Here is a 26,566-nt window from a genome sequence, read left to right on the forward strand (position 1 = left end):
ACTGTGTGGCTCTGATTTGATGATTGAGTTGGTCATTGCAAAGTCTTCACAGTGCACACAGAAGAAAGTACTTTCTTAAGTCTGCCAGTTTTTTTCATTTTAATATATTTTCAAGTATTTTTCTTTCACATTCATTTTCTGATACAGAACTTGCACAGTGGAGGAAACAAGCTATAGTGAAGCATTTTATATGACACCATAGGCACATTTATTAAGATTCGAAGAGCAACAAGTGTGTTTCCCACATTGCTAAATAGTGTTTCTCTGCTTTGCTGGTCAGAGCTAAATCATCAGTGGTGTTTGTGCACAAGCTCTGAAGAAATCTGTGGGACTTTTATATACATTCTGGCAAAAGGCTGAAAAACTTCACTCCTTAACAGACATTTAAAGGCAGATTTCTAGCAAGAGAGAGAATATTTTATAGGATGTGTCATCCACCCAAGATTAAGGTTTCAGTACAGCAATGCGTCTTCCACGGAGACTTCCTACTGAGCAGGATCCCACCCACATTAATTGTGGGAGTTTTGGATCTGCTGGGTCCAGTCCTGCAGACTGCAGCTCTAGGAGATACACAAGCCTGTGGAGAATTCCTCCCAGGCTAGATGATGACTGGAGACTGACAAAAAGCTGTGAGATCATATCTAGTGTAAGTTCAGATTCAGGGTATTTTGCTTCACAGCTTTTCTAGAGCACAACATTTATTCTTGCATTTATGTGGACATAAGGAACAGCAGTAAAAGAAATAATTCCTAGCAAAACAAAATTTAATTAATGGACATGGGCGTCTAGACAAAACAGCAAAGGGAGAGAATTTGACCTGTCTCCAGTGAATATCTGGACAAATGCTTTTAACATTAGGAAACTGAAAGGAGTGGGGAATAGAAGAGAATTTGCCGATTAGTTTGGCCATCTCTGGGGGTTAGGATTTGCCTGGGATTGAAGGATATTGACCCATCTAAACCACTTGATTTTTGAGACTGTTTAATATCTGGTGGCCTTAAGTTCCATTTAATCAGGGGGTGGAGATCAGTTTTTTCTAAGAAACATTAGGATGCATTTGAAACTGCATCTCCAATTAAATGATTCAGCAAATGTTGGTAAAAAATTGTAATTCACAATTCTTGAAATTAGCCATGTTTCCAGATGTTAGAAGTGCTAGTTAAACTAGTTACTCCTCTGTAGTTACTTGAGATCAACTTTGAAAAAAAAAAAAAAATAAAGTATTTTTTTAATACTTCTATAATTTGTGTGCAACAATTGTATCTTTCACTCATGCATACCACATCCTAACTTCATGAAACACCGTGCAGCAAGTTTATAGAAAAATTAATCCCCTTTTAACACTGGATTGTACTCTAAACTGAGGTTGCATAAAATTGACACGTTGGCTTGAATAGTTTCCAACTCTACAGAAAACATCAACAGTCCTACTGGATAAAATCTTCATAAAAACTACAGCCACTATTTAACTTCAACTGTTAGTGCATAAAACAGAACAGAGGCACCACAAATACTCTGTCAAGGCACTTATTGCCTTTAGATTTCCACAGTGCAGCACAGATCACCGGAAACGACCTCCATAGCCAGGAACTACACTCCAGTTCTGCACTTGGGAAAAATAGGCCCATTCACCTCTGCAAGTCTTCTCTTCCTCACTGAAAAAGAAGAGAAAGAGGAGTCAGTCATGGCAATGGGAGAATGTGGATGGAGGCTTGCCTTAATAGCTGTAGAAGGAGCTGAGAGATGTACTTTCTGCCAGGAAAGAAACAGGATAGCATCAGCTGCTGAATTCCTGCTTTAAGCAGCAGGCACAGCCTTTCACAGTAAAATCAAGGAAGATGAGGTTTGTCTCCCTATGACTTTTTAAGGCCAGAAGCTACTTTCAACCCTACCTCCCTTATTCTGTAGTTAATTGTATTTCACAGTTTGTAACTGGATTTTGGCCAGTGCATTATCTGACTGATGTAGAGACAGCAGGAAACAGATGTCACAGTTTTTCCTTGGCTCGTTTTTCAAATTAAAAATTTGCCTTTTCAAAAAAAAATTTTTTTAAAACCTTACCGTAAGCCACTGGGCTCCAGTCCTCTGATCATGGTTAACATGGTCAAAGCACTCCCGTATCTAGTCTTAAAACCTTGATTTACATCTGTTTGACACCTACACTCATGACTTTTCAAGAAAGGTGTGCAAAAAAAACCAGAACAAAAATGTATAAAGAGAATGCAGAGGTTAGCTCATGAGGATGAACATGAAAGCCTTCACAGTCAGTTCACACAGAGTATCTTAGGGATCAGAAGCTATGGCACCAAAACCATGTTCTGGTAGCATCAGTTGATAGGCAAGAACACTGGAGTGGAGCACAGAAGCAGAGGGCTATTGCTGATAGGGAGGAAAATAAAGGTTTTCTTTACTTATACATTGTCCAGGTGTAGAGCTGAGATGCTATTGCCAGAGACCATCAGACCGATGAATACGAGCTGCAAACAACCAAATCAGACAAAAAAATGCAGATCTTAGTGGTCAAAGAGGCAAAATACACAACTCTTACATGGAAGGCAAGTTGTGAATTCATCCCCTTAACAGCAGGAACAGTCAAAATACTAGATTTTAAATCTTTGAGCTGATTATTTTGAATGCCAGGTGCTGCAGAGTCATTAAAAATTATGCTCTGTTCGAAAGGACAGAAAGTCTTTCCCAGTGCAGTGCTCGAGTGACCAGGAATGCAACCACAGGCAGAACAGATACCCAGTGAACTCACTGAGTCCTGAGTGTTTTGTGTCATCTGTGAAGAACTGGCTCATACCCCTGTGCTTGGCTGTGCTTCCTAGGAGGACAGTGCTGGCTAAAGCAAGATTGATTTTTTTCATTTGTATTTAAAACACAACGGATTTATCATCTGCCGAGTACAGCGTGGTGGGTGTGTTAGCTGCATTCAGCACTGCTCTGCTGGCCTGGTTTCCTGTGCTCTACAGCAGCTTGTAGCCAAGCAATGGAAAGCCTCTGCCACGTGCTTTGGCTGAAATGGCAGTTTGCAGACTTGCCTGCATTTTGCTTCACAAGCATTTCTGATCACTTCATTGAGGGTATACAGATAACTCATAAGCCACATGGCTTCCCACATATCCCTACAAACAGTTCCAGTTTGTTTTGCTGAAGGGGATGGGCCAAATCTTACTGCTGTCAAAGTTCAACTCTACTACTTTTCATCTCCTTGTTAAAGTGGGAATGAAGCTGGAGGAAGACATGCAGTTGGCAGGAACCACAAATGCTAGCACCTCATAACCCATGTGCCACATGCTGTATCACAAGCTGTACTGAACCACATTAGCAGCTCTTGCTCTTTCCCAACAATTCCCACTGTTACTGCAAAAAACACTGCCTGGCTGGCAGCAGCTGCATTAAGGAACCGGTTGGTGAAGGCTGCCTTCCTCCTTGAGGGGCAAAGCATCATCAGGCCCTTCAAGACCCACATTCTAATTCATGCACATCTTCAACGTGAGCAGTTCTGCCCTAATCCCACCAGCAATTGCCCAAAGGACATTCCCATGCTTCCCGGCTTGCAGCCAGCTTCACTCACCCAGGTCGTTGTTATTCATCATGGCATTGGAGGCGCGAAGCCGGGGACCTTGCTGAGTGAAATGGTACCCAAACTTCAGAAGGGAGGTGTTCTTTTCCAATATATTCGCGATTTCCATTTCTACTTTGTTGCCCAAGGGTTGACTCTTTTGAAAACAGAAAAGCAAGCTGTTCAGGCTAGAGGGTGATTCAGAGCAAGCACTTAGAGATTGCAGATCTTTCTCTGGACCTGTGGTTCATTTGACATTTCTGACTTGGAGCTGGTAAAACAAACTGCTGGCCTTTTCCTGTACACATGCTACAACCCAGCAGCTCCAACTCCTCCTGCAGACATTCCCACAACTCCCTTTGTCCAAAGTCTTTTATTTCTTGGACAGATTAGCAGCTAATGGACATCTGCAGAAACCAGGATTTTGGTCTCCCAATCAGCTGTCTCTGAGCTCCCCATAGCTCAGCCACTTCAAGCTCTGGGTTTCTCGGGGAGCTACACTTGCCCCAGCCTCTGTACCATGGCACACTCAGCTCCCCACACGCAGGCCTCGTTCACCTGACCAGAGCTGTCACCCACACACGCTTTACCTGGTTGTCAATGCGCAGCTCCACAAGTGACGTGTTACCCTCGAGTGCTTCAACAATAGCCAGGATCCCTGACCCGGAAATGAAGTTTGACTCCACATTCAGGCTCTTCAGTGTGTTATTGACCTTCAGCATTTCTGCCAGGGCCTGTGGACAGAGGTGGGCAGAAAGAGCTGGCAGTCAGGCAGGGGCAGAGCACTGCAGGGCAGCAGGGCTTCAGCTCCCCTCACCTCCAGAGGACTCCAGGAGGATCCCACATGAAACATCTGCTAAGCAGTTTTCACTGCCACCAGATGGAAGTGCTGTTTGTGAAGGGGTTCCCTGCTGTTGCAGGGGAATTCTTGAGGCCACAGCAAAACCTCGCATGGACAAACACTTGGGGCGACCCCAAAAGGTGACAGTCCACACCTGCAGCTGCCCTGTGACAGCTTCATCTGTCCCTCTTCTAAAGCCAGCACGGTCATGACAAGGATGCTGGCCTGCACTGGCCCTGCCTCCATTCTGATGAGTCCCTGCCTGCACTGCACAGGGTTGAGATGCTTCCCATTACAACACGCGGAGAGAGGAACATCTGTCTTGAACAACAAAGGATGCTCCACATCCAAGGTGTCCTCCCCCAAGCAGCATCACAATCGTATTAATCATTTTTGCTTCCCTTAGTGGGTGAGATCAGAAGTGGCTGGAATGCTCATAATGTCCCAGACCTGATCAGATCATGTCACTTCATACAAACTGCAAGGGAGGATCCATTTACACCATGAAACAGAAGGACCAGAAGGTGATGCACACATGGCAGAGCTGACCTGCACCCACAGCACTTAGCCCCACAGCTCTCCTAGCCCAGCACAGCACCCCTCAAGCTTTCAGACGGCACTTGTCCTGCCTGCACAGGGTTTTTACCCAGTCCAGAGTGCGTGAAATAATTTAAGAGCAGTACGTGCCCTCCAGAAAGTTTATTTTCTATCAGGAAAGTGATGTGCACACATGTGTGTGTTTGAGGAGGTAGGCAGGGGTAAGCTGGGTGACTAAGAGCAAAAACTGACTGCAATGGTGCTGGAGAAGGATGCGAAGATGCAGCCTGGAAGGCAGCACAAAGACCAGGCAGAACAGCTGGCTCCTCTCTGCATCCCCACTGATATTTAAGATCACTCACAGCAGCCAGAAATTCCCATTATCACCTACAGAGGCCACCAATGAGGAGACCCTGCTTCTGCACATGTCTGCACATACAGGAGAGAGAGCTGGAACAGACATGTGTGGGGGGAGCAGCAGGTGGGCACACCTTTGTACCAACAGAAACAAATCTCCACAGAGAGAGACAAACTGTTTTTTAGAACATGCCACTAGGTCATCGGTTCTTGTCTCACGCTCCTTTTCCAAGAGATCCAAGAGGACAAATATGAGACTGCATGGATTAAAGGACTGCACCCTGAAATCTCCACAGATGAAAAACGAAGTGAAGGAACAAAAGCCTGTCTGTTGCTGGCTTCCACTAGTGCTCCTGAAACTGAAGCACCTGCACCAAACAGCTAGAGGTGTGAAATGTGCCAAACCCAACACAAGGTGCTGAAGCAGTCAGTCAGTAATGCCGGAAATACCTTGCCCAAGAACAGCTCCTGTCACAACACTGGAACGATGAGCTCACAGTACTTACAAAAGCAACAGGATCATTGCTCCGTGTCCCAACTATGCTGAACTTCTTCACGTACGTGTTGTTTTTCAGTGCTTCTGCAAAAGCTTTTAAAGTTGGTATCGGAATATTCTGTGACAAGAAACGCAGAAAGCGTGTGTTAGGCCATCATCTGTGTGCAATGAATATGCAATACATTTAAAAGATACTTTTAACTCTCATCAAGGTCAAATCACCAAATGCACTGAAGTAATTCAGGAATGGGTTGATAAATGTTTTAACAAGTTCACTTGCTAGAACTAGCATGTTCTAAGGAGCATGGCAATGTCTTCATCCTATTTTGTATGCTGCTGAAAGCTTACTGCCTTGATTTGAAGCCACATCTCTGCTCTTTAATTGCCCAGAAACTCAGCTACCTAGGAACACAGGCCTTGTGGGGATGTTTGTAACCAGGATCCGTGAGCCTACAAAGCACTGCTCCTGCACTCTCGGATATGAACAACAGAGTGAGAAACATTCATGTCACGTTCAGAAAATTTCCATCTACGGGAACTGATCCAGAAAGGCCTGAAATGATCCCTTGTAACACAAATCACAGACACCTCTAACTGCTTTATACAACATCTTACAGGCTAACATTTGCCATGCTATGTCTCAGCCCAGAAAAAAAATCAATGCTGCTTTTTCTGAGTTCCTTCAAAATTAGTATATTTCACTTACAAAGAACTTTAGATACCCTTTTCAGATGTGCAAATTTTCACCCAAAATTTTAAGTGGCATCCTCACCTTGGACTTCTTGCCACGCCATTTGGATCCCACCATGTGGAATCATCTATACTCAACGTCATCCACAGAGCCATAACATAACACCCAGCAGCTTAGAACCTCCACTGTCACTCCCCAGTTCTCCAAACTCCATCCCAAAGTCATGAGTTCAACACACAAAAATAGTGTCTGCCTGCCTGCCAGATCCTCAGCCTTGTGTCCTCAAGGGATGGGGTTACTAGCCTGGATCAAATACATGAAAATAAAAATATTTTTGTTTTAGAAAGGCGCGGGTAGCATAGCAAAAATGTCTTTCATGTGCACGTGGAGTTAACCATGTTCTTGCTGTTTAGCTATGTCATCATTCAACAGACACCATGAAAACAGAACCTCTATTTTTCACTGCCTGTATGCGTCCTAAAGGCAACACAAGAAGTGGTGCTATGTCCTGATTTGCTTTCTACAAGAAGTAAAAGAGCTCCACAGAAGGGATGGGTGGGAGATGGACAGAGCCACCTGCAAGAAGGGTGACTTCTTCATATTTTCATAGCAAGCATCTGGATTATGAAGCCTTTTTTCCCCCACCATCTTATAATATACATCAACATCCCCTCCACGAAAAATGCCTGTCTAAATCATTAAAGCAACCTAAAATGGCTTTAGCCAGCCAGCCAGTTTTGGGTCTCCCCAGACTCCCTTGACACAGGTCCATTTTTCCAGGCACTTAGACGAGTCCTTGTGCTACCAGCCTCAAGCCTTTGCTCCACAGCAGGTAACAATCCATTCTGCTGCCCACAGTGGAGATGGGAAGTACTGGTGTTTCTTGTCTGGCTACATTCAGTGTTATGATAGTGCTCTGTGCAGCAAAACAGACTCAGTGTCTGCCTTCTGTGTATCAGACTCTTAGTCTTGTTTCTAAGAGAAGAGGGTAGAAAGGAAAAAATACCATAATATTGTTAAGGTTGACTTCCTCAAGGTCAGGATCATTGTTTTGTATTCGTTTCAGAGTTTCCTCCACGTCTGTTGAGTTTGGCTCTTCATCAGGAACTGGTTTGTACTGTGTGGGCTTAATCACACCTGCAAGGTAAAAGCAAGATGTGAAAAGAAAGCACCCTGAGTAGCACTATCTTTTCTTTGAGTGTGTTCATCCTCTTCCAGAAGTGGAGAGATGGAGGCATGACCTGACAAACAGCCACGAGATGAGAGGCCCCTCCACTGGGGCCACCCAGCACAGGACAGCCAGTGCCTACTGCTATGTGCTGTCAGCGTCCAAATCTGGGTGACAGAAGGCACACTGCCTGCATGGGGCTGTTGCCTGGGCTGTGCTGGCTCCCGATGGCACCAGCGAAGTGGCTGAGACTGCACTGGCTGGCGCAGGGCAAGGATGCACCAGAGATGGCCCCAGCAATCACAGGCTGCTCTGACACGCACGACTCTAACCTTCAGCCTAAAAATAATTACCACTTTGCCTCTGCTAGCAGCTTCAATGCCAAATACGGCAGCCTGCTAGAATAAATCACTTACTGTTGAGCCCTTCTTTGTTCACAATGGTGCTGCTCCCCAGTGCCTCATAGTACTGCTGGTTACTCATCAAGGTGTGCATGCCAAGGATGGCTACAGAGAAAGAAAAGGAGAACATGACTTATTGTAGGCTCCAGTTCCAGGAAAAGACACAGATGCTGCCTGGGATGGGAGTTCACAGCACGCTAACTTTCCCTGTGTAAGCACAGACAAACATACAAAGGAAGGACAAAGCCCCCCAGCTGGCGTAAACGCACAACAGTGCTCAAATGTGCTCCCTTGCTTATTCCAATGCAGCCTGATCCACAGGAAAAGAGGAACATCATCTTGTGGACAACAAACAAACATTAAAGGCTTCCCAGTAGCCTACCTCACTCAGAATCACACAAAAATAATGAGAAGACAGTAAAAAACTCAAAAAAATGCCATGGGTAGGCTTTAGTATAAGGGGCCCAGTCCAGCAGGAGTCTGCACATCCTTGTCACCCCTGCTCACTGGGCATGTGCCACGCAGTTCCACAGCCCAGTTTTGGAGATTACCTGTGCTGCACACGGAGCCAAACCGACCCCAAGGCAGCAACACAGGAGGTGACTGTCACCTGAAGCATGGCAACGCACGCCGTGTTTTCACTCAGAGCAAGCTGGGGTGGTGAACTTGGTGCGTTTGGAAGGTGACACTGTGAGAAGCTAAATCTCTGCTGGCTTGGTCAAAACGTAGAGAGTGGTGGTATGAACACAGTTCAAATGCTTAAGAGCCCAAAAGCCTAAGTCAGCCCATTTGCATCTCTCAGACTCAAGACTGCAAAGCCAATAAGCAAATGCAAATGGAACCATGTCTGGGGGCTCTCGTGACATTTCTGGCAGCTGCAAATGACCAATAAGAAGTCAGTGCCTTAAGAACTTTTGGGCAAAGAGTTTGTTTCTAAAAGTAACCCTGCTACAAACAGGAAGATGACGTTTGAAAATATACTGACTTTTTAATCAACAACTTTTTTTTTTTAGTATCTAAATGACCTTCTAAAGAAAAACGCAGACACACAAATACTTGTTAAAACAGACACATTTGAACAAGTCCTGACCTCTGGATAGACACAGCTGCGAAAATAATAAACTTCTCCTTAAAATCCAAGCATGCCACCACAAAGGCACTTCTTAGGCTTGTTGGCACCAGTCTGTCACCATGTTCTGTTGTTTTGGCCAAGAAGGGCTGGAATTTGCAGGAGAAAGGTATCCTTGAAGCCCAGCACATGAATGAGATCTGTTATGGTGACAGCTCATTGTGACTCTGTGTCTGGGTTGCACAGGCTGCACAGCCAGCAGCAAACAGTGTCAGTGAACTTCCCCAAGGTCCCCAACACATTCCCAACTGGATCTCACAGAGTCAAGCAGTCTCCATCTGAAAGTCTGAGTGAGGCTGGGCACTTCGAGTTTGCTTGTTTGTATTTTAGCTGGCCCTCTTCTCTGTCATTTTCTTGCAGATGGAATTTTCAGAGGTGCCACACGGCTTGGGAAAGTAATTTGTAGGCTCAGCATTTTGGGAACACAGATACTCCCCAAATCACAGCTTATTTTGACAATTAAGTCTCTCCAGCAGCTAGAAGTGTCAGTGTCTGGACTGCAGAGAGAGGCAAGGATCTGCTGTCATGACCACAGGTTTTGGTGGCTCAAGTTTGTGTTGGTAGACAAGAGGGACCCACTGTTTCTAAGTCTGGTGCTTACGGTATATTCTCCAAAGGAACTCAAGCAGAATGAAGGCACCCCATTTCTGTCTCCCTCACCTGGCCAAAGATGAGGAGCCCTTCCAGGGATACTGAGAGTCACCCTCCTTTGGCCAAGGGAGGGATCCAACACACCACAGCTCACAATGATCCCTGCTAAACAGGCAGGAGCAGAACGAGCTCCTGCTAAATGAGCCCTGCTAAGCAGGCAGGAGCAAGGCTGTCACTGTCAGTATTGAGCTTTCAGCACAGCTTGTGTCACATCAGTACTCCTGCTGCCACTTAAGTGTATTCTCCCAGCAATTGTAGAACAAGCTGCCCTGAACAGGATTTCCCTGTGACAACAATTGCTGCACAGATCTAGAGCTTAGAAAGGCAGATTTTATAGGATAGGGCTTTATAGGACTCTAGGATTAACAGTAAAAAAGCAAAACCCACAGATGCAATGCTTGGCCATGGTGCTAATGTTTGGGAGCCCTAAAGCAGAAACACATTTCTAAGCCAAAGTGCAGTATTATTATGTAGAAGATGTCTAGTCGGTGTAGTTATGCTACAGACTTTCTTACAGACTTCTAGCAAGGAGGATACTGCTAGGGAGTATGGAAACCTGAAGGAGACAAAACTGGAAGAAGAAGCCAATATCACTGAAATATTCATTGACTGCTGGACCAGCAGACCACATGTGACCTCGCTAAAGCAGCATGGGGCATCCATGTACTCCTTTGGCCAAGGCATGTCCTATCCCAAGCACAGAGCTAAGTCCACACCATGGGCTTCAGCAAGATACCAATATTGTCATCTGACTGGCTGACCACACAAATCACAAGAAATCCACCACTTAAAATGTGTTGAAAAAGCTCCTTAACAACCATCAGGCCAGAACGTCCACTGAAAGACTTCTATAACCTGACAGATACTTTAATAGGTTGCACAAGAAATCCACATTCTCCCTGGGTCTGCGTGACTATTTCTTAAGATTTGGTTTGAAGAAAGCTGTGGTCTTGAATGTACAGTACAGGCTGGAATTAGCAACAGTCAGTGGCAGAAACAAAGGAGGAGATCAAACCACACACTGCTCCCTTGATAAAGCTTTCTTCTCCCTCCTCAGCTTTGGTCCACACTCCTGATTAAATCACATAGGCTGAATAACTTTTTTAAACAAATAAATAAATTCTGTCAGAACTGACAGCATTTAGATAAACAGAAAAAAAGCGCAATAGCTCGTTACCCACAAAAGAACAGAATAACCCCTAATAGTTGAACAACTTGAACCCCCAATTACTGTGAAATTATTTTACCAGCAATGTCACAGAGCTCTGCATCAGAGGCATTAGCAAGGGCTTCCTCCAGTTCCGGCTCCAGAGTCACACTTTCCAAAACGGGATCCATCGGCTTCTGCTTGGGAATCCAAGCTTTTCCTATAAACGCAAAGTGAGGTCACTCTCAGTATAGCTACAGCACTCAGTTCACAGCTACCCATGCAGACGCATTTCCATGTTGTGAGGTTTGAAAAGTAGAAAGGACGGAGGGAGCACAAGACAAAAATGAGGAGACACTGAATGCATTTCCATCAGCTTGGTCTGAGTCCGGCTGCAATGTGAACAGAGAGGCACCTGCCTGACGGCTGCAGAGCTGAGCCCTTCCACCAGTGCGGCATCTACGGAAACCCAACAGCACATCGCTACGGGATCATGGCTGTTCACAGCACAGCACTCACAACGCCATGCACAGCCTGACCCTGCAGGTCTTCGCTTCTTTGAAGGCTGCACAAAAGGGGTGAAGGTTTAACAGCACTCAAGAGAGGCCAGTAGACTGGACCGAGCACTGTGCAGGATCAGTCCTGCCACCGAGATACCTCTTGCTGCTAACTCCAAGTGCATGTTGGCAGGGCAGATGGCACATTAGTCAAAAGAGGGTGGAAAGGAGGTGGTGGAGGGCTCTGGCAGCAGGCAGAGACAGCAGTTCAGTGAAGGCATGGGATGAAAGGAGGAGCAGGCCTAGGGCAGCTGGTCTAGCTCAACCCTGCTGCAAAAGGCATGCCACATGGAGACCCCTGTGCTTTATCTCTCTGGACAGCAAAAGGCCAAAGAACAGACCTATTCCCTACAATTCAAAGGCACAAATCTACAGGTCCAGCTGGTAATGCAAACTTGTCATCTTAGCTGTTTGCTCATGGCCTTTTCCTAAGGGGGGTGCCCACACCCCCCTTAGAGGCTGAAGCTTTGAATGCAGTCAGCTCCCTGCCAGGCACCCATCCCATTGCCCATGGTGATCACTGGGCAAGCCATGACCCTTTCTCTGCTGGAGCTGGCTGCATCCCAGGAGGCATGGGGCAGTGGACAGGATCGATGGGCCTCCCCAGCTGCTTGCAGCTCCTCACTGCTCAGGCTACCAGTGGGCAGCAGATTCTTCTCAGAGGCAGAAAAGGTCAGATCTAAGATTTCACAACACAGCATCCACTGCCCAGAAGAAAAGAGAGAGGCCTGTGATGTTTTAATACACCACGGCAGGGAGCAGTCTGCTGGGTGAATTCAGCATTGCTGGGACAGGGGTAGGAGGGATCTGGGAACATTTTGGAGCAGTCCCCTCCCCTAAAAGTCCCGGATCACTGCAGAGATAGTGAGTGCAAAAGGCCTGGCCTAGCATGCCAGCCAGGACTATTTTTGTCACCTCTCTGAAACCAGAGTCAGCAGCACCAAAGGGGAGAAATAATCCTACTGCTCAGGGATATGCAGAAAGGGGCTAAATTTAGCCTCAAGGAAGAAGCAACTGCACCTCAGGCTCCCCTGGGACAAAATGGAGGCTGCCATAAACAACCTTTTGTTCCCATCTCCTGCCTGTTCACTGCCACTCTGACAGAGAGGGCAGGAATCTGCCTCCTGGGACACAGCTGCTCTAGCAAAAATAGGCAGAGTGTCATGTGCCTGCACAGCCAGGCATCTTCTGGGTACTCGGCAGCAAAATGTCTGCCCTGGCTTGGTGCAGAGATCTGGAACCCCTGTCCCACCAGATGCATGGCTGGGCAAACTGTATGTACCACCTGGTGTGTGCAACACCAGCAGGGAACAAGAGAAACAGGGCAAACTTAATTCTGCTGTCATGCAATATCTCCTTCTGACACCTCAGCGCCATCAAAATTTCTGGGGTTTAAACTAGTTTAATTTTAATTACCTACTTTAAGTTAATTTCTTAGTTTTAGAAAGTTTTGTATCTCAGTCATGCTTTGTTACAAGATGGAACTTTGAATTAAATGGTGCATGCATGATGATGACAATGCATGACATTTTATGTCATAACACAGTATGTCTGCACACCCCAACTCCCACTCTGTGGCCCAGCAGCATGGCCAGGGAGAGCATCTCCCATGGCAAACTAGTAAATCACCCTCTAAACTGCAAACGTGGTGATTTATTTACAGCTTCATCACAGCTGTGAATATGTAATTAACCATCTCTGGCTCACAGTCACTGTAAGTAGTGTCTTCTCTCTACAGCATGTTACAAATGAAAATATGTTTAATACATTTGAGATCACAACAGACTGAAGTAGGATGCTGCAGACTCAGAATGCCTGAAATACCTCTGTCCTCTGCAGAACACTGCTTCTACCTTCTAGGCTAGACAGGTGGGTAAGCAATGGAGCACATGTGAAAGGTACAAAGCCAGTCTCCATGGTAGCACTCAATTTACTCATTTACTTCTCTCAAGCACTACTTTTTTTTTTAAATCTGAAAATACCACCTCGTCTTTTATTAAATAAACAGATTTAACACAAACTCTTTTTAAAAGAGAGCCATGTGAGTCAGTAAGGAGACACCTTTCAAAAAGACCTTTGTTAGGAAACATGCTCATATGCCCACATTTTCATGCACTTCTTTTTTCATATGGGGCAACCATTAGCATGAACAGTGCACAACCAGATCTACTGCAGGGGGATCATGGACAGAGGAAGACATAACAGCTGAAAAAAGCTGCTGAGAAGCTCCTGGAACGTAGAGGAAGGGACTGACCAGGCCATATCCCATGTCAGATGATATTCAGAGTTCTAACGGGAACAGGAATGTCACTTGGATAATGGACCATATACAAGGAAAACAGGAAAAGATGCCAGAAGGAGAGGAAAGAAACGAGGCAGATGAAAACCCTTGCCATGGGCCATGCAGAGCAGGAGTGCAGCAGCTGCTGCAAGGTACAGTGCAGGAAGACACAAACCAGCAACCTGCAGGAGACTGGGAAATAAGACTGGCGTTGTCAAGAGGTGATGAAAACTAGATGGGAACTGCTGGGACTCATCATAGCTGTGGAGAGCTGTGGAGTTTCTCTATGGTGAGAAATATTCACCATACTCACAGAAATGCACCGTTGGGATGGAGTGTGAAAGGCAATGGTGAAACATGGAGCATAACGTGAGGAGCTCACAGAAGAACAGGGCAGAGGAGAAACAAGAGAGGACTGAAGATAATTTCTTTCCCAGAGCCTGATACAGGTGCAATGGCATGGGGATGGGTAGAGGCTGCACAGTGGTACAACTTCTGTCCGGCACTTAACAACAGATCAGGTGGTGCCCAAATCAGCAAGCACAGGGACCTCTTGGGCACATCCCATCTTATCAGCAAACCTGGGCCTGGGGCTGCTGAGAGAGCAGATTCACCACCCCAGTAGTGTCAAAGAGAAGTTTTATCAACACAGGTCAGACACAACCCTTCTGCTGTGCACTCACTGTGCCTTCATCATGACACACCCAGCATGGTGTGCAAAGGATGACCATACCTCTCTTTTCGCCCGTGAAAGGAACCAAATCTTCTCTGTCTTTAACATCCTTTGCCTGCTTTTCTAGGTGGGCCATGAGTTCCTCCCTCTTGAATGGGCCAGTTGGTGGCTTTTGCGTCTGATCCCGCTGCCTGAGCCCGGCCGGCAACAGTGCATTCTAGACATGGAGGTGAGAAACACAGGTTATCTCTGCAGGCCACAGTCCCCATCCATCACTCTCCCCTCTACACCTCCCTCATTGCACCATCCTTCTTCCACACTGCTGGACAATTTGCTTCTCCTTGTCTCAAAGGTTATCTTCACCCAGCCCCACTGATTCCCACATCATCCAAGACATGTGATGCTCCTTCCTCCCTGCAGTTTCAAATGCTGCCAAGTGGATGTTTCTCTGCAACATCAGCTCCAGCCCTCCCTTTCTGGAGGCTCTCAGCCATCTTCTCCCCACTACATGAGTCTGTCCAAGTGCCTACAATGCCCGTGTGTCCCAACAAGAATCAGTTCAGTTAAATCTCATGACCTTTCACAGAGCTGACCAGAGAGTTGTGGTGGTCTTTTCTGCCTTTCATGATCCATCACAAAACAACAGAGAGGGTCTCACAGAGGTCACTTGGTTGCAGAGCAAAACCCCTGTGAACCTCAGCCCTTTTTCAAGCTGCCTCCTTGTTATTTAGTCACATAAGCCACCATGGGAAGTTGGTTCATGCCTGACACATATGGCACGTAAACACCTGCTTATATTTAAATATAGAACAGCCTTAATGCAGTAAGTAAGACTATTCCCAGATTTGACACTAAGCATGTTCTTTAAAGCTTTACTGGATAGAAGTCAATGTTTACTTTTTAAGACATCCAAGGTGATGCTGAACAACGAATTAATTTTTCCATGCCTGCCTGATGAAAGTAGCTCATTATAATTTATATCTGTATCAGTGAAAAGCCTAGGAAGGAAAATTACTGATAGGAAGCAGTTAGACCCAGGCAACCTTGGAGGGCAACAGAAGAGAAGTGTGTGAATTGCACAAGCAGGGAAGCATAGGAGACAGCTTGCTTCCTCAGGCTTCATGCCGTGAGAGGCAACCATGCAATCTTCAAGCAGACATGACCTGCACTGACAGATGTCCATAATTATTTTACCTTTCTGCATCTTTCACAGAATGCTGCCTGACTCTGTGTCTTCTGAGGTAGCTGTAACCAGCCCATCAGCCCATACGCTTAATCCCAGGAGCTAGCTTGCCAGCTCTCAAATATTTTCCTGCGTTGCAATTAAAAATACTGATGATGCAATCTACACCACCCATCATTTACTCCAGAAACACTAACTGCATGTTGCAGGAACAATTTCTCACTTGGCAGTGCCCAAGCTCCTCGAGTAACACTGCCGTAAGCCAGAGGCCTGCCAGTTGGCTCTGCACATCCCCTGCAATAGGACAGTGCTGGCTCCAAAAACCTTTCACCAGCTTGGCACCAGCACTCCCCACGTTTGCGTATGTGCAGCTCTTGCTGATGTTAGGAGGCTGCTAAAAATAAACTGTCCCACTCTGCAAAACTGTGGGATTTGGGTTTCTTCTGGAGGAAAATACAGACCATTTGAAGTTTTTTTACAAAAAACCCCAAACCCAAAACACCAGAAAAAACCCCAGAAAACCCTCAAACCAAGCAACCCGCAAAACATGCCCTCCAAGGTGGCCTAGTCCGAAACAGGTCCATTTTCCACAGGATTATTGCCCTGCACCAGCACTGGGTCATACTGGTGCTGCAAGTCACAGTTGCTCATCACATCGGGAAAGGGCAGGAAAACAGAAACAAAAACACACATGTAGACTGTGCTTCCAATGGCAAAAAATTCTTCTGCGCATTCGCAGCCAGTCTCTTCCACTCTTGCACCAAGTATAGGCTCTGCAAAGGATCCCACTGAAATACAGATTACTAATGCAGCCCACTCCCCCACAACTACTAAAATTCACTACCTAGAGTCTCAATTAAAAATTACTTACATCAGGATCCAGCTCTTCCAGTTCATTCTCTAACTTCCTGAGCTCCTCCTCTGTCAGAGCTCCAAGGATCTGATCTTCATCTAGGTCTCGGTATTTTTCTAGCTCCTTTCTGTAAGACATCTTAGAAGAGTCTCGTGGATCTCACTTTTATGCTGAAACGGAACCTGATATGAAAACAAGAAGCGTTAACACTGAACACATGAAGCATGATGCTGCAGCCTGCCTGGCTGGGGAACACTGAATATCCCAGAGCTGCAGACTTATGCTTAAAGCGTGGCTGATTTCAAAAGATTGCTCAGGGCCCCCCATTTATATCCTACACGCACATAATGGCCCACGGACATGAGAGTGGCACAACTCCGGCAGCACATTGCCCCATCGTGGATTTATGGCACAGGACTGAGGAAGTTCTTTTTACAGGACCCCGGCTAGAGATGACTTTCTGCAAGCAATGCTAGATGCTAGTGAAGTGTCCTAGGCATTTATTTCCCTGAAGGACAATAAACCAGAAGTCATAAAGTATGCAGCTCTCATATCCTTACAAGCCCCCAATAACACCACCCTGCACATGGCACTCCAGATAACATCGTCACCAGATGGGAAAACAGATTTGTAGCACCACTGAGTACCTCTGAGCCCTGAAAACCTCCATGAGGCTACAGTGCATGGCACTTCTTCCCATGTTTTAAAGCCACAAGGAGATCAGGAAGTATTATCCACTCAGGTTCAGAAGGCTGCCAGTTAAATGTGCTGTTTAGTGACCCACCTTCCGTGAGACAACACGTTTGCACTCCTGCCGGCTAAGCAGCTGACCTGTGTGCTGCTGCACGTTCTAAGCCAATTCTGCAAGAAGAGAAGTGAATGGTCTATCTTCATAATCCCTGCTGACCCCAAGGTTTGGCCCATGTCTCCTAGTATACCGTGCCATACACAATCACATGCATCTAACTCGACCTCTGCAAGCAAAACGAGACAATGGTCAGTGTGTTTAAAATATGCAGGTGGGTTAAAAGTACACTCAGTGTAACACACAAAAGCATATCCAACTCTGCTCTTTTGCAGACAGTCTCCTTCTGTTCCACTGCACTCGGTACATTTATAACTTTTTTGGCTCTGTTTTTGCAGAGAATACTGAGCCCTAGATAATTTAGGTGACTTTTCTTAAAGTTTTGCTATTCCTCTGAGTGACATTTACATAAAATAACAGCAAGGACTGTGCATTTTTTAAGGAGACAAACATCTTTTGAGTTTCTATAAATGGTCTCTTTTCAGCTCCTGTGGAGCATCAGAGCCCTACCCTGAATCACATCTCTCCAGCTTTGCTTGTCCCCTCAGGACAGATTATGCTCTTATGATCACTCTTCATTAGTGGAGAAGTTTCTTTATAAAAGTTACAACATAGCTGCTGTTTCAGATAGGAAAATTATCTTTAGCTTGGTCACAAAAGGGCACAGTAATGCACACATGCTTGCTCAACAGCAAGCCCTTAAATTTAGAGCTGTCATCTTGTCAGATGCTTGGTTCCTCGCTAGTGTGATGGTAATTCCTGCATCACTCACATTCCTGCCACTCGACACTTAGGAAGTTAAGTGCCAGGAGATGGTGCCTTCTTGATGGCATAAACAGCCCCTGAAGCTGAGGGAACTGAGAGGGTGAAAATCTTTTCATTGGATTGGTTTGCTCCAAGCAGCAACCATCAGCCTGTGGACACCAGAGCCAAGGGCAGCCAGGAGGGCGGAGAGGAAGCAGGGGCAACGGGGCTCAGTGGGTTTGGCTGAGTGAGGTGAAGGGACCCCACACTCCTGTGCTTCAGCAGTTTGCAGCAGTCAGTGCAGGGCCCCCTGTGCTACAAGGCTGGCGGGCAGCAGCCACACACCAGCCAGCCTATGAGCCATGTCCAGCACCCTGCCCTTCCTGTAGGCATAGAGAAGGGCAGAGCCTTTACTGCAGTTACCCATGAACACTGATGCGGGAGCTCCTAGAAAAGCAGCCTGGACTCAGATCTGGACAAGTACTGTGCTACTGCAGCCTTAGGTTGCAGTGCCTAAATCACGACTAGCCTGGATTTCATACGCCGTATGTAGTTTTGACCATTCTGCTGTGGAAGGAGCTGGAGCTAGGAGCAGGCAGGAAGGCAGAGAATAACCCACCCCAGGCTGCTAAATTCCCTGTAATGACTTAAAATACCCACACCTGCCACACACATGGCAGTATCTGTCTTGGCTACGTGAGGACAACTGTTCCCAGAAGCAGCCACAGACCCTTCCCAGGAACGCAGGCTAGGCTGCAAGCAGGGGCCTGTCTGGGACCAGAGTGCAGCCCCGCAGGGCTGACCTTGTTGCCTCCTGCCAGAAGGACGGAGATGTCAGCACTGAGAGGCGAAAGGCAGGACAGACATCGGATGTCAGTGCACACAGGCAACGCTTCTGGAAAACGCTTCAGGTTTCAAAGCATCTTGCGGAGATATGAAGCCGGGGCTGCATATAGCAAAGGCCCTGAGGGTTGAGGACAGGTGCAGAGCCTGCTGAAACACAGCTGAAATCCCCGTGGGGAGAATTTCATTTGCCACATACCCCAAACAGAGCTGTCAGGGGGCACAGTGCCCTCCCAGACTTGCTGGTGCAGGCGGACAGCACTGGCAGCTCGCACATCTCCTGCAAAGAGTACACTGGGAGGACTGCTTGTCAGGAGCACCAGCCTCGCCCGTGGCAGCAGGACATTCTGTACTGCTCCCCTGCCCGCAGAACCAGCCGTTCAGCATCGTGTCCTCCAGCACAGCCTCCAGGACCAGTATGTTTGCTGGCTCTCCCTTATCTCCACATCCCAGGCCTCTTCTACTCTATCTTGCTAATGAGTGCTGGGAGAAAAAGCAAACCAGCCCATCTGCTGTAAATGGTAAGAGGGCTTTGAACTGCCAGTGATAAGAAAGCAGGTAAATTCTGCTAACTGTAATTGTTTTCCTTTATACAGAATACTGAAATAGCCACTGCCACAAACAGTTCTCCCTGACTTGTGCCAGAGTACATGGTTTAACACAGGTCCCACCTTAACCTGAGCTCAAACTAAGTAACAAGGTCCTTCAGCACAGCTTGAGTTCTCACTCTTCTTCATCAACCCTGTCACTTTTCATTCAATCAACTATGGAAGCATCACAAAAGAATATAAGTGTAATATTCAGAAACTGCACAGGACTGACACTATTGCAACTTTAAGTCTTCAAAACATTGAAATTCATATTGACTACTAAGATAGCAAGACATCAGGTCTCTTTGTTCAAAGTACTTGTCAGACACACGGGAAGACAGCCCAAGCACTCACACTTTGTACATCTGAAGAGCACACAGGTTGGAATGCAAAACAATCACTAAAACTGTTAAAGGAGAAAAATGAAATTGGATGGGAGATAATAGAAAGTCATCTACAAGGAAGACTGTTCTCACCAGAATACGGGAAAACAAAACAAAACAAAACAAGACAACATTTCTGATCATGAGGGGGATGGAATAGTTCCTTTCGGAAGAGTTCAAAAATGCTGAACAAACAAATGGATGCTGAAAATAATTCCAAATCAAAAACATCCTGTATGACACTGGAAATAATCCTTCCACAGCGCTTTGCACTGGTACGGCCCCTCTGCAGCACCATAACCTTTTTGGGGTACCGAAACCTGAGAGCAGCACTGACGTCTGCACGGGGAAGCGGTGGAAACCCATCTGGGAAAGTATCCCACGGGGGACCACTGTGTTTTACCCCCAGATGAGGGCAGGCACCGGGACATGGTTGTGCTCTTCAGGTGGGTGAGCAGGGAGGGCAGGAGCAGGGCAGCAATGGGCTTAGGCTGCAGCAGACTGCTCGGGGAGACTGTGGAGCAGCACTCGTCCTGCCAAGTCACAGGGTCTGCTGGATCATCCCCCAGTGATCTGAAAACCCCAGGAAAAAAAACAAATGAGAAAGAACTTGGTAAAGCGACAGGAACAGCAGCAAGACAAATTTCAAGAAAATACAAAAATGTCATTGTGAAAGCCACGTGTGCTGTGTCAAGGCATGCTGTGTGACACACCTGGCACATGCTGTGCCGGGCAGCCCATCACCTCCCTGCACACCCTCTCGTTTGCACCAGCACGCCAACACCAGGGCAGCACAGAAAGCACTTCCTTTCATACATACACAGGGAGAAAGAGCAACTAACATCAGCAAAGGTGCAGGGCTCTCCAGGGATAAATTCTAGTATCAGCCCAAGCCAACCCTGACTCCAGGGGTTTGTGCAGGCTGCAGCATGCAGCCACCATGCCCAAGGCTCAGCACATGGGAGGGTTTGGGGCATCCCTAGCCACCCCCACACCGAACAACCACCAAAGGCAGAGGATGGGAATTCTGTGTAGTCTGCCACACAATCAGAGCCATGGCTGAAAAAATTAACATCCTTGACCCAGACAACCCTCAAATCTACTGCAAAACCTCTTCTGTGCTCTGAAATATGAAAGCAGACCAAGGGGCTTGGGTTTTGGGATAAGGAGGTAGCCAAGCATGACCAGCACAGCTATTGATGATTCTTGGAAAAACTGCCAAGTTTGAAGGCAGAAGTCTTTTCAGGATGAAAGCTGTTTTTAAAGGGGCAGTGAAGGCAGGAATTAATGTTGTGAGGGATGCCTTATAATCAGTTCCTGCTTGACTCACACAGGGTTTTGATTTATGAGGTTTTTTTTAGAGCTTAAGTATAACAAACCAGTATCAACCAGCCTCTCTATAGTTGCTACAATCACCTTTTTTTTTTTTTTCCTTTTCTTTGACTTGCAACACAACTTAAAAGATAAATGCCCGGGTTTGGGGTTTTTTGACGGAAGAGCTATGCATACCAAAAGTGACCATTTCCTATTAACTCAACAAAAGTTAGGTACTTTCTGTGCAAACACTTAAACCTCAGTGAGTCACCCAGGTGCAGATCCAAAATGCATGCTGTACAGATGAGAGGAACAAATCACCTCCAGCTTGCTCCTAAATGAAAACTGTCTTACGTGGTCAGTCCTCTGACAAACCTTAAAGCCATTAGCTAACCCTAACAAAATCTCATGCACGACTCAGACCCTAATTTCTTGGGAAGCTGCACATGTATGCAAAGCATCATTCAGCCTAGAGATCTCCTTTGGCTGACAGTCAGGAAATGAAGGAGAGCTGGGGCACTTGCACGGTGTTCTAAGGCAAGGTGGGGGGTAGCAGAAGCACTTGGAGAAGGGGTAGCTGTTACACATGTAGACCTGGAGCAGACACAGTGGGGATGTAGGGATGAAGGAGATCAACCCACCAAAAAGTGAGTCTCTGATGATTCTGCCCCTCCTGCAACAGCTTTCAAACCCTGAGCTTGCATCCCAACATAATTGGGTGCTGTTGACTCCATGGCCACCCTGCTTTTTGAGTCACTGGGCAACCAAAGATAACCAGCTCCCTGGAGTTTCAAGAACTGACCGACAAATTATGGCCAGATCCAGTAGCAACAAAGGGAAAGATGTGCATCAGCTCCTACTGAGCCCACATCTAAAAATGTGAACCTATGTGAATTTTGCAAAACCCAACAGGAAACCAGAGCAGAGGTGGAACTGGATCCATCCCCAGTGTCATCACACAGCCAAACACATCCAAAGTCTTACTGCTGGGTGCTTGCAATCACTCTTTACCCTGCTCACAAGGGAAGTCAGCATAGGTGCTGGTACAGGTGTGTCTCCTCCCAGCACACAGGTACAAACATCACAGCTGGGCCCTGCAGTCCCTTCTCTCGCAGACACAACCAGAGCCCAGCAGTGGCTTTGCAAGAGACTACATGCCTGGCACCTGAGGTACAGACATTCAGAAGTTTACCCCACTTCAAATGAACATTGTTCTCCCTGAAAGTCAAGTCTTTGTCTCAGCAAAATGAAAGGAAGATAAATACCTAAGGCCAGTCCTTTAAGGGAATGGTCTCCTGCACATTTCTACAGATCCCTTTTCAGGCAGACCCCATTTTCTCAGTCAGAGAGGAAAGCATCATTTTAACAAGCCATAAACACAGACCCAGCCTGCAGCATCAAGCACTGTTGGCCTGCTTGGGCTCTGTTATCACCACTTTGAATGTACAAGATGTTGAAAACTCTTGCAAAAGCTATGAAAGACTTTCTGTAGACTCCTTTGTGGACTTGGGAGTCCAAGCTGCATTAGAAAGTGTCTAGCCAGGAGACCCACATGAGAGACCCGAAGGATACCCTCTGCTTAGCACCACTGAGGCTGCAGCTGGATGGTGCATGCAATCTGATGTCCCCTAGCAGAAGACAGGTCTTTCCAACCTGAGCAAACAACGGGAATTGGACTTTTTCAGCCTGGAGAGGAGAAGGCTGCAGAGGGATCCAATTACAGTCAGTCAGTCACGTGCTGCCTAAAGGAAAAGGATTTTTAAAGAAGAAAAAACACAAATTCATGTCCTGGATGAGGAGACTGGACCGTGAAAAGACAGGGGATGCCCAGATGGTGAGAAACTCTGCCACGTCAGATGTAGAAAGCAGAGCACATACTCTCATTGCTCCAGGCAAGTCAGCCATCAACTAGAAAGACTGAGGCACTCTTGGCCTCCCTGCAAGAGGCTCATGCTTAAGGAAATCCAACAGCAAATCTGCTGTCCCTTCAGGAAACTCAGACTTCTCCAAGGAAGATCTAGGTTTCCTCCCAGCCAGCGGCTGTTAACCTAAGGCATCCTGAAATTCATACTTGAAAGGAAACATCTGGAAGAAGGCATTTTGGGTCTATCAAAGCACATGACTTCTGACTCTTGAAGTGACATGCCAGCCATGCAGAACACGTAATACTATCTGGAGTTACCGTCACCATCCAAACCCCTGCAGCAATGAAGTTCAATTAGGCCATAGGCAAGACTTACTGATGATGCAGCTTCATTCGCATGGATATCCTCATGCCAGGGCTGACATTTCCATCCGGGCACTTAGCTCCACAGCAAACAGTATGTTGTCTGAGGTCATGCATACACTAGGGAAGGCTCCTTGTGCTTGAGCGAAGTCACTCTCCCTTTATCCACTAGTGCTGAGGAAAGTGTCACACTGCTTGCACTCTCCTGAGTCGTCTTCTCAGCTCACTCAACTGCTAACCTAATATCCAGAAACTGCCTCTATCTCCTGGCTCTCCTCTTGTCAATACTCCTGCAGCCTACAAGCCACACAACTCAATACTAGCTCTCACCAAGTGGTCTTTCTCATTAGCAAATAGCTTGGATGTCTGGTGACCAGGCCAAGATCTGCCAAAGCTCAAACACAAAGCAGCCCAGCTGTATCTCCCCCACTTTACATATTTTACTAAGACACACACTTGTAAACACAGTTATGTGCTCTCCTATTTGGGGTGAGGTTCTCTCATGCACCTGGCATGCACTCAGTTGCTTAATTACTAATCCCTGTGAAAAGCATGTGGGCACACTTGTGTCATTAGTGACACTGCGCACTCAGTTCCTGCTCTGTAACTTGAACCCTTCCACTTGGAAGCTTCACAGACAGCACGATCTCCTCTGAAAAGTGATCCTGGGTTTCTTGCCTGAGTTTCTCTTAGCCCCCAGATGGACACCCCTGTTTTTGTGGCACACTCTGATTCTGCAGGGAACCTGATGGGTGCAATGTGAACACAGGAGCAGAAAGGCCCCTGTCTTGCACTGAGCATTGCCTCGGATCCTTAGAAAGGTAGCGGCCATGTCCTGTAAAAGAGCCCTGCCAGAAGCAAAGCACAGCGAGCTGTTAGTAACACACCTATGTCTGCACATCCCAATCCCACCCCACTGCTCGTGTGGCTGAAGCAAAGGAAATGGAAGTGCAATGTCCCACCAAGGTGCAGCTAATAAGCCCCAGACGGGTTGATGCTTAACTAACACTGAAGCAAAATGAGCAGTGTTCCAGCAGCAATGAGTATGTGGTGTACAGTGTGCACCAAATGTGAACGAGGCACTTAACAGAGGCGAGACCCTCACACAATCACACAAGGCCTGCAGAAACAAAGAAACCAGCTCCAGCTGGGAGAGCTACCAAACTGCACAGAGCCTGAATGGGGGAGAGCTCTGGGGAAGCATCACTGCAACCTTGCTTCCACGCTTCTCCACAGGCTGCTGCCAGCTGGAGTATCCTGGGATGCACAGACTTTGGTTTGACCCAGGACAGCCTCTGTTATGTGTTTATCTCATTCACCATGAACAAGTAGGAAGAACTGCCTCCCAGGAAGGTGATGCAGCTCTAAGGCAAGGCTCCAGGGAGGTGGGATCTCCATCTCTGGGGATTGCAAACACAGGCCACATGAAGCCAGAAGCTCCCTATTTCAGGCAAGGTCTGCTGTGAACTGGGGATGGGGCTAGAGAACCACTGAGCCTCCCATTGCACTGCATCCATGTGCCCAAGAACATAGGGGCATTTAGCACCACGGAGTCATGGAACTCAACTTCACGTCCTGTTTCTTTCAAGAGCCTAGTAATTTTACCAAGTAAAGACATTTTGTCTACAGGTTTCTGCCTGAACAGAGAAGTGAAGACAGTCTTCCTGGCTCATGATTTGCAAATGGCTGTCAGCTATAGAGGAAAAAAATCAGAAGGCAGACCACAGTTTCCTTCCCCCTACCTGTGCTTTCACAAAAACTCCACACACCTGAAAAACAGTGAAGCAGCACACAGAAAAGTAAAACAACTCATCTCCAAACATTACATTTAGTAGCACATTGCTCTGGGGAATAGGAGCTATATATCCGTCAACAGGGGAGTGGTGCTTCTTACAAAAGGATAATTCATGATCTTTTGTAAAGATAAATCAAATGGTCCTTTTGGTGAATGAAAGTAAAACTTGGGCAAAGAAAATCAGTAATGAGATAGACCAGACTGTTCCCATACCTGTTTGACTTTCCCAAATACACTCAGGGGGGTGGGGAGCAAGCAACATATTTCCAATATTATGCAAAAACACAGTATCTGGAGAAAAGGCAGCAGACCATCACAGCTGAGAAGTGTGTGGAGAAGAACAAGATGAGTCAGGCTGGAAAACAATGCAATGCTGAGGGAGGGGTGGGGGAAGAGCTCTGACAGGGGGAAAACAGAGACTTTGAAATGAGAAGCAGTGAGCCTTCTATGCAGTGTGCTTACTGGAATACCCAACTGCATATACATCAGGGCAAGAGGTACAGAGGCTGTCAAGAGACAACACTGCAGACACTTCTGCAGCTCTGCAAAAGGCATTTGGCTCTGGACACTACACTGTGAGCAAGATGGCATTTGGCTTTAATGTTGTAGCCCAGCCTCTCCTTTCAAGAGGGCAAAAGATTAAGAGCTCACTACTATAACCTGAAGTAGGGGTTGTGTGCCCAAAAAAGCTTGTCCAGTCTTTGCTCTATCAGCTAGTCTGAGACAACATGTCACCTCTCAGCACAAATCTTGTCTCTTGGATGAGAAATGAGGAAGTCACTCTTCACTCCTGTATGATCTGGTGGGTCACACATGAGAAAGGGATTTAAAAAAAAAAATTAAAAACACTTAAAAACAATTTCAGTCACATGGCTGAGCACCCTTCTGGCTCAAGGCCCAATACCCAAGGAAAGATGTAAAGCAAGCAGAAAGGACCTCCAGATACGGGTAGAGCAGCTGCTTCTGAAGGGAGGCAGAGGGCAATGGATTCTGCCCAACAAACCATCCATGACCATTTAAAAAGCAGAGGGCGACAGATGAGCACACCAGGATGGCACATGAGTGGGGGCAGAAGCTGCATCCATCTGAGTGAAGAAAGGTTATCTTTGAGATGGGCAGTGCCTTTCAAGGCAGTGACTGTTTCAACCTGGAGAAAGTATGGCCAAGGAAAATTCAACACACGGCCCCAAGGAACGTTTCCTCCTGCTAATTTTCACTTTTCCCTTAGAAAAGCAGCACAGCTTTCTAGTGATCCGTTACCTGGAAAACCATCTCCTAGAAGAGCTCCCTGGATTACAAACGCAACAGCAGTAAAAAAGAACTCTCGGCGCCCTT

The 26,566-nt window shown here is 46.7% G+C and overlaps 1 protein-coding gene across 4 annotated transcripts in view; it reads right to left on the bottom strand.

Moving 5' to 3' along the window:
* Positions 1 to 80: 80 nt before the first annotated feature.
* The window catches only part of TMOD1 (tropomodulin 1), a 27,325-nt gene continuing 839 nt past the window's right edge, over positions 81 to 26,566 (bottom strand). The window contains exons 2-11 of one of the 4 annotated variants that reach the window (XM_017735366.1): positions 16,549 to 16,712; positions 14,555 to 14,711; positions 11,084 to 11,203; positions 8,072 to 8,161; positions 7,494 to 7,624; positions 5,807 to 5,914; positions 4,156 to 4,299; positions 3,578 to 3,722; positions 2,412 to 2,477; positions 81 to 1,655 (exon numbers count right to left, since the gene is read on the bottom strand). In XM_017735366.1, coding sequence (XP_017590855.1) covers positions 2,443 to 2,477; positions 3,578 to 3,722; positions 4,156 to 4,299; positions 5,807 to 5,914; positions 7,494 to 7,624; positions 8,072 to 8,161; positions 11,084 to 11,203; positions 14,555 to 14,711; positions 16,549 to 16,668 — 1,050 coding nt within the window. In that variant the 5' untranslated portion in view covers positions 16,669 to 16,712 and the 3' untranslated portion in view covers positions 81 to 1,655; positions 2,412 to 2,442. Of the gene's footprint in view, positions 1,656 to 2,411; positions 2,478 to 3,577; positions 3,723 to 4,155; positions 4,300 to 5,806; positions 5,915 to 7,493; positions 7,625 to 8,071; positions 8,162 to 11,083; positions 11,204 to 14,554; positions 14,712 to 16,548; positions 16,713 to 17,361; positions 18,040 to 23,449; positions 23,750 to 26,566 lie in introns of those variants that run through there. The other 3 variants (XM_017735364.1, XM_017735365.1, XM_008634529.2) reach the window with 3 other exon arrangements.

This window comes from Corvus brachyrhynchos, unplaced genomic scaffold, assembly GCF_000691975.1.
Source record: "Corvus brachyrhynchos isolate BGI_N302 unplaced genomic scaffold, ASM69197v1 scaffold22, whole genome shotgun sequence".
NCBI classification, from domain to species: Eukaryota; Metazoa; Chordata; class Aves; order Passeriformes; family Corvidae; genus Corvus; species Corvus brachyrhynchos.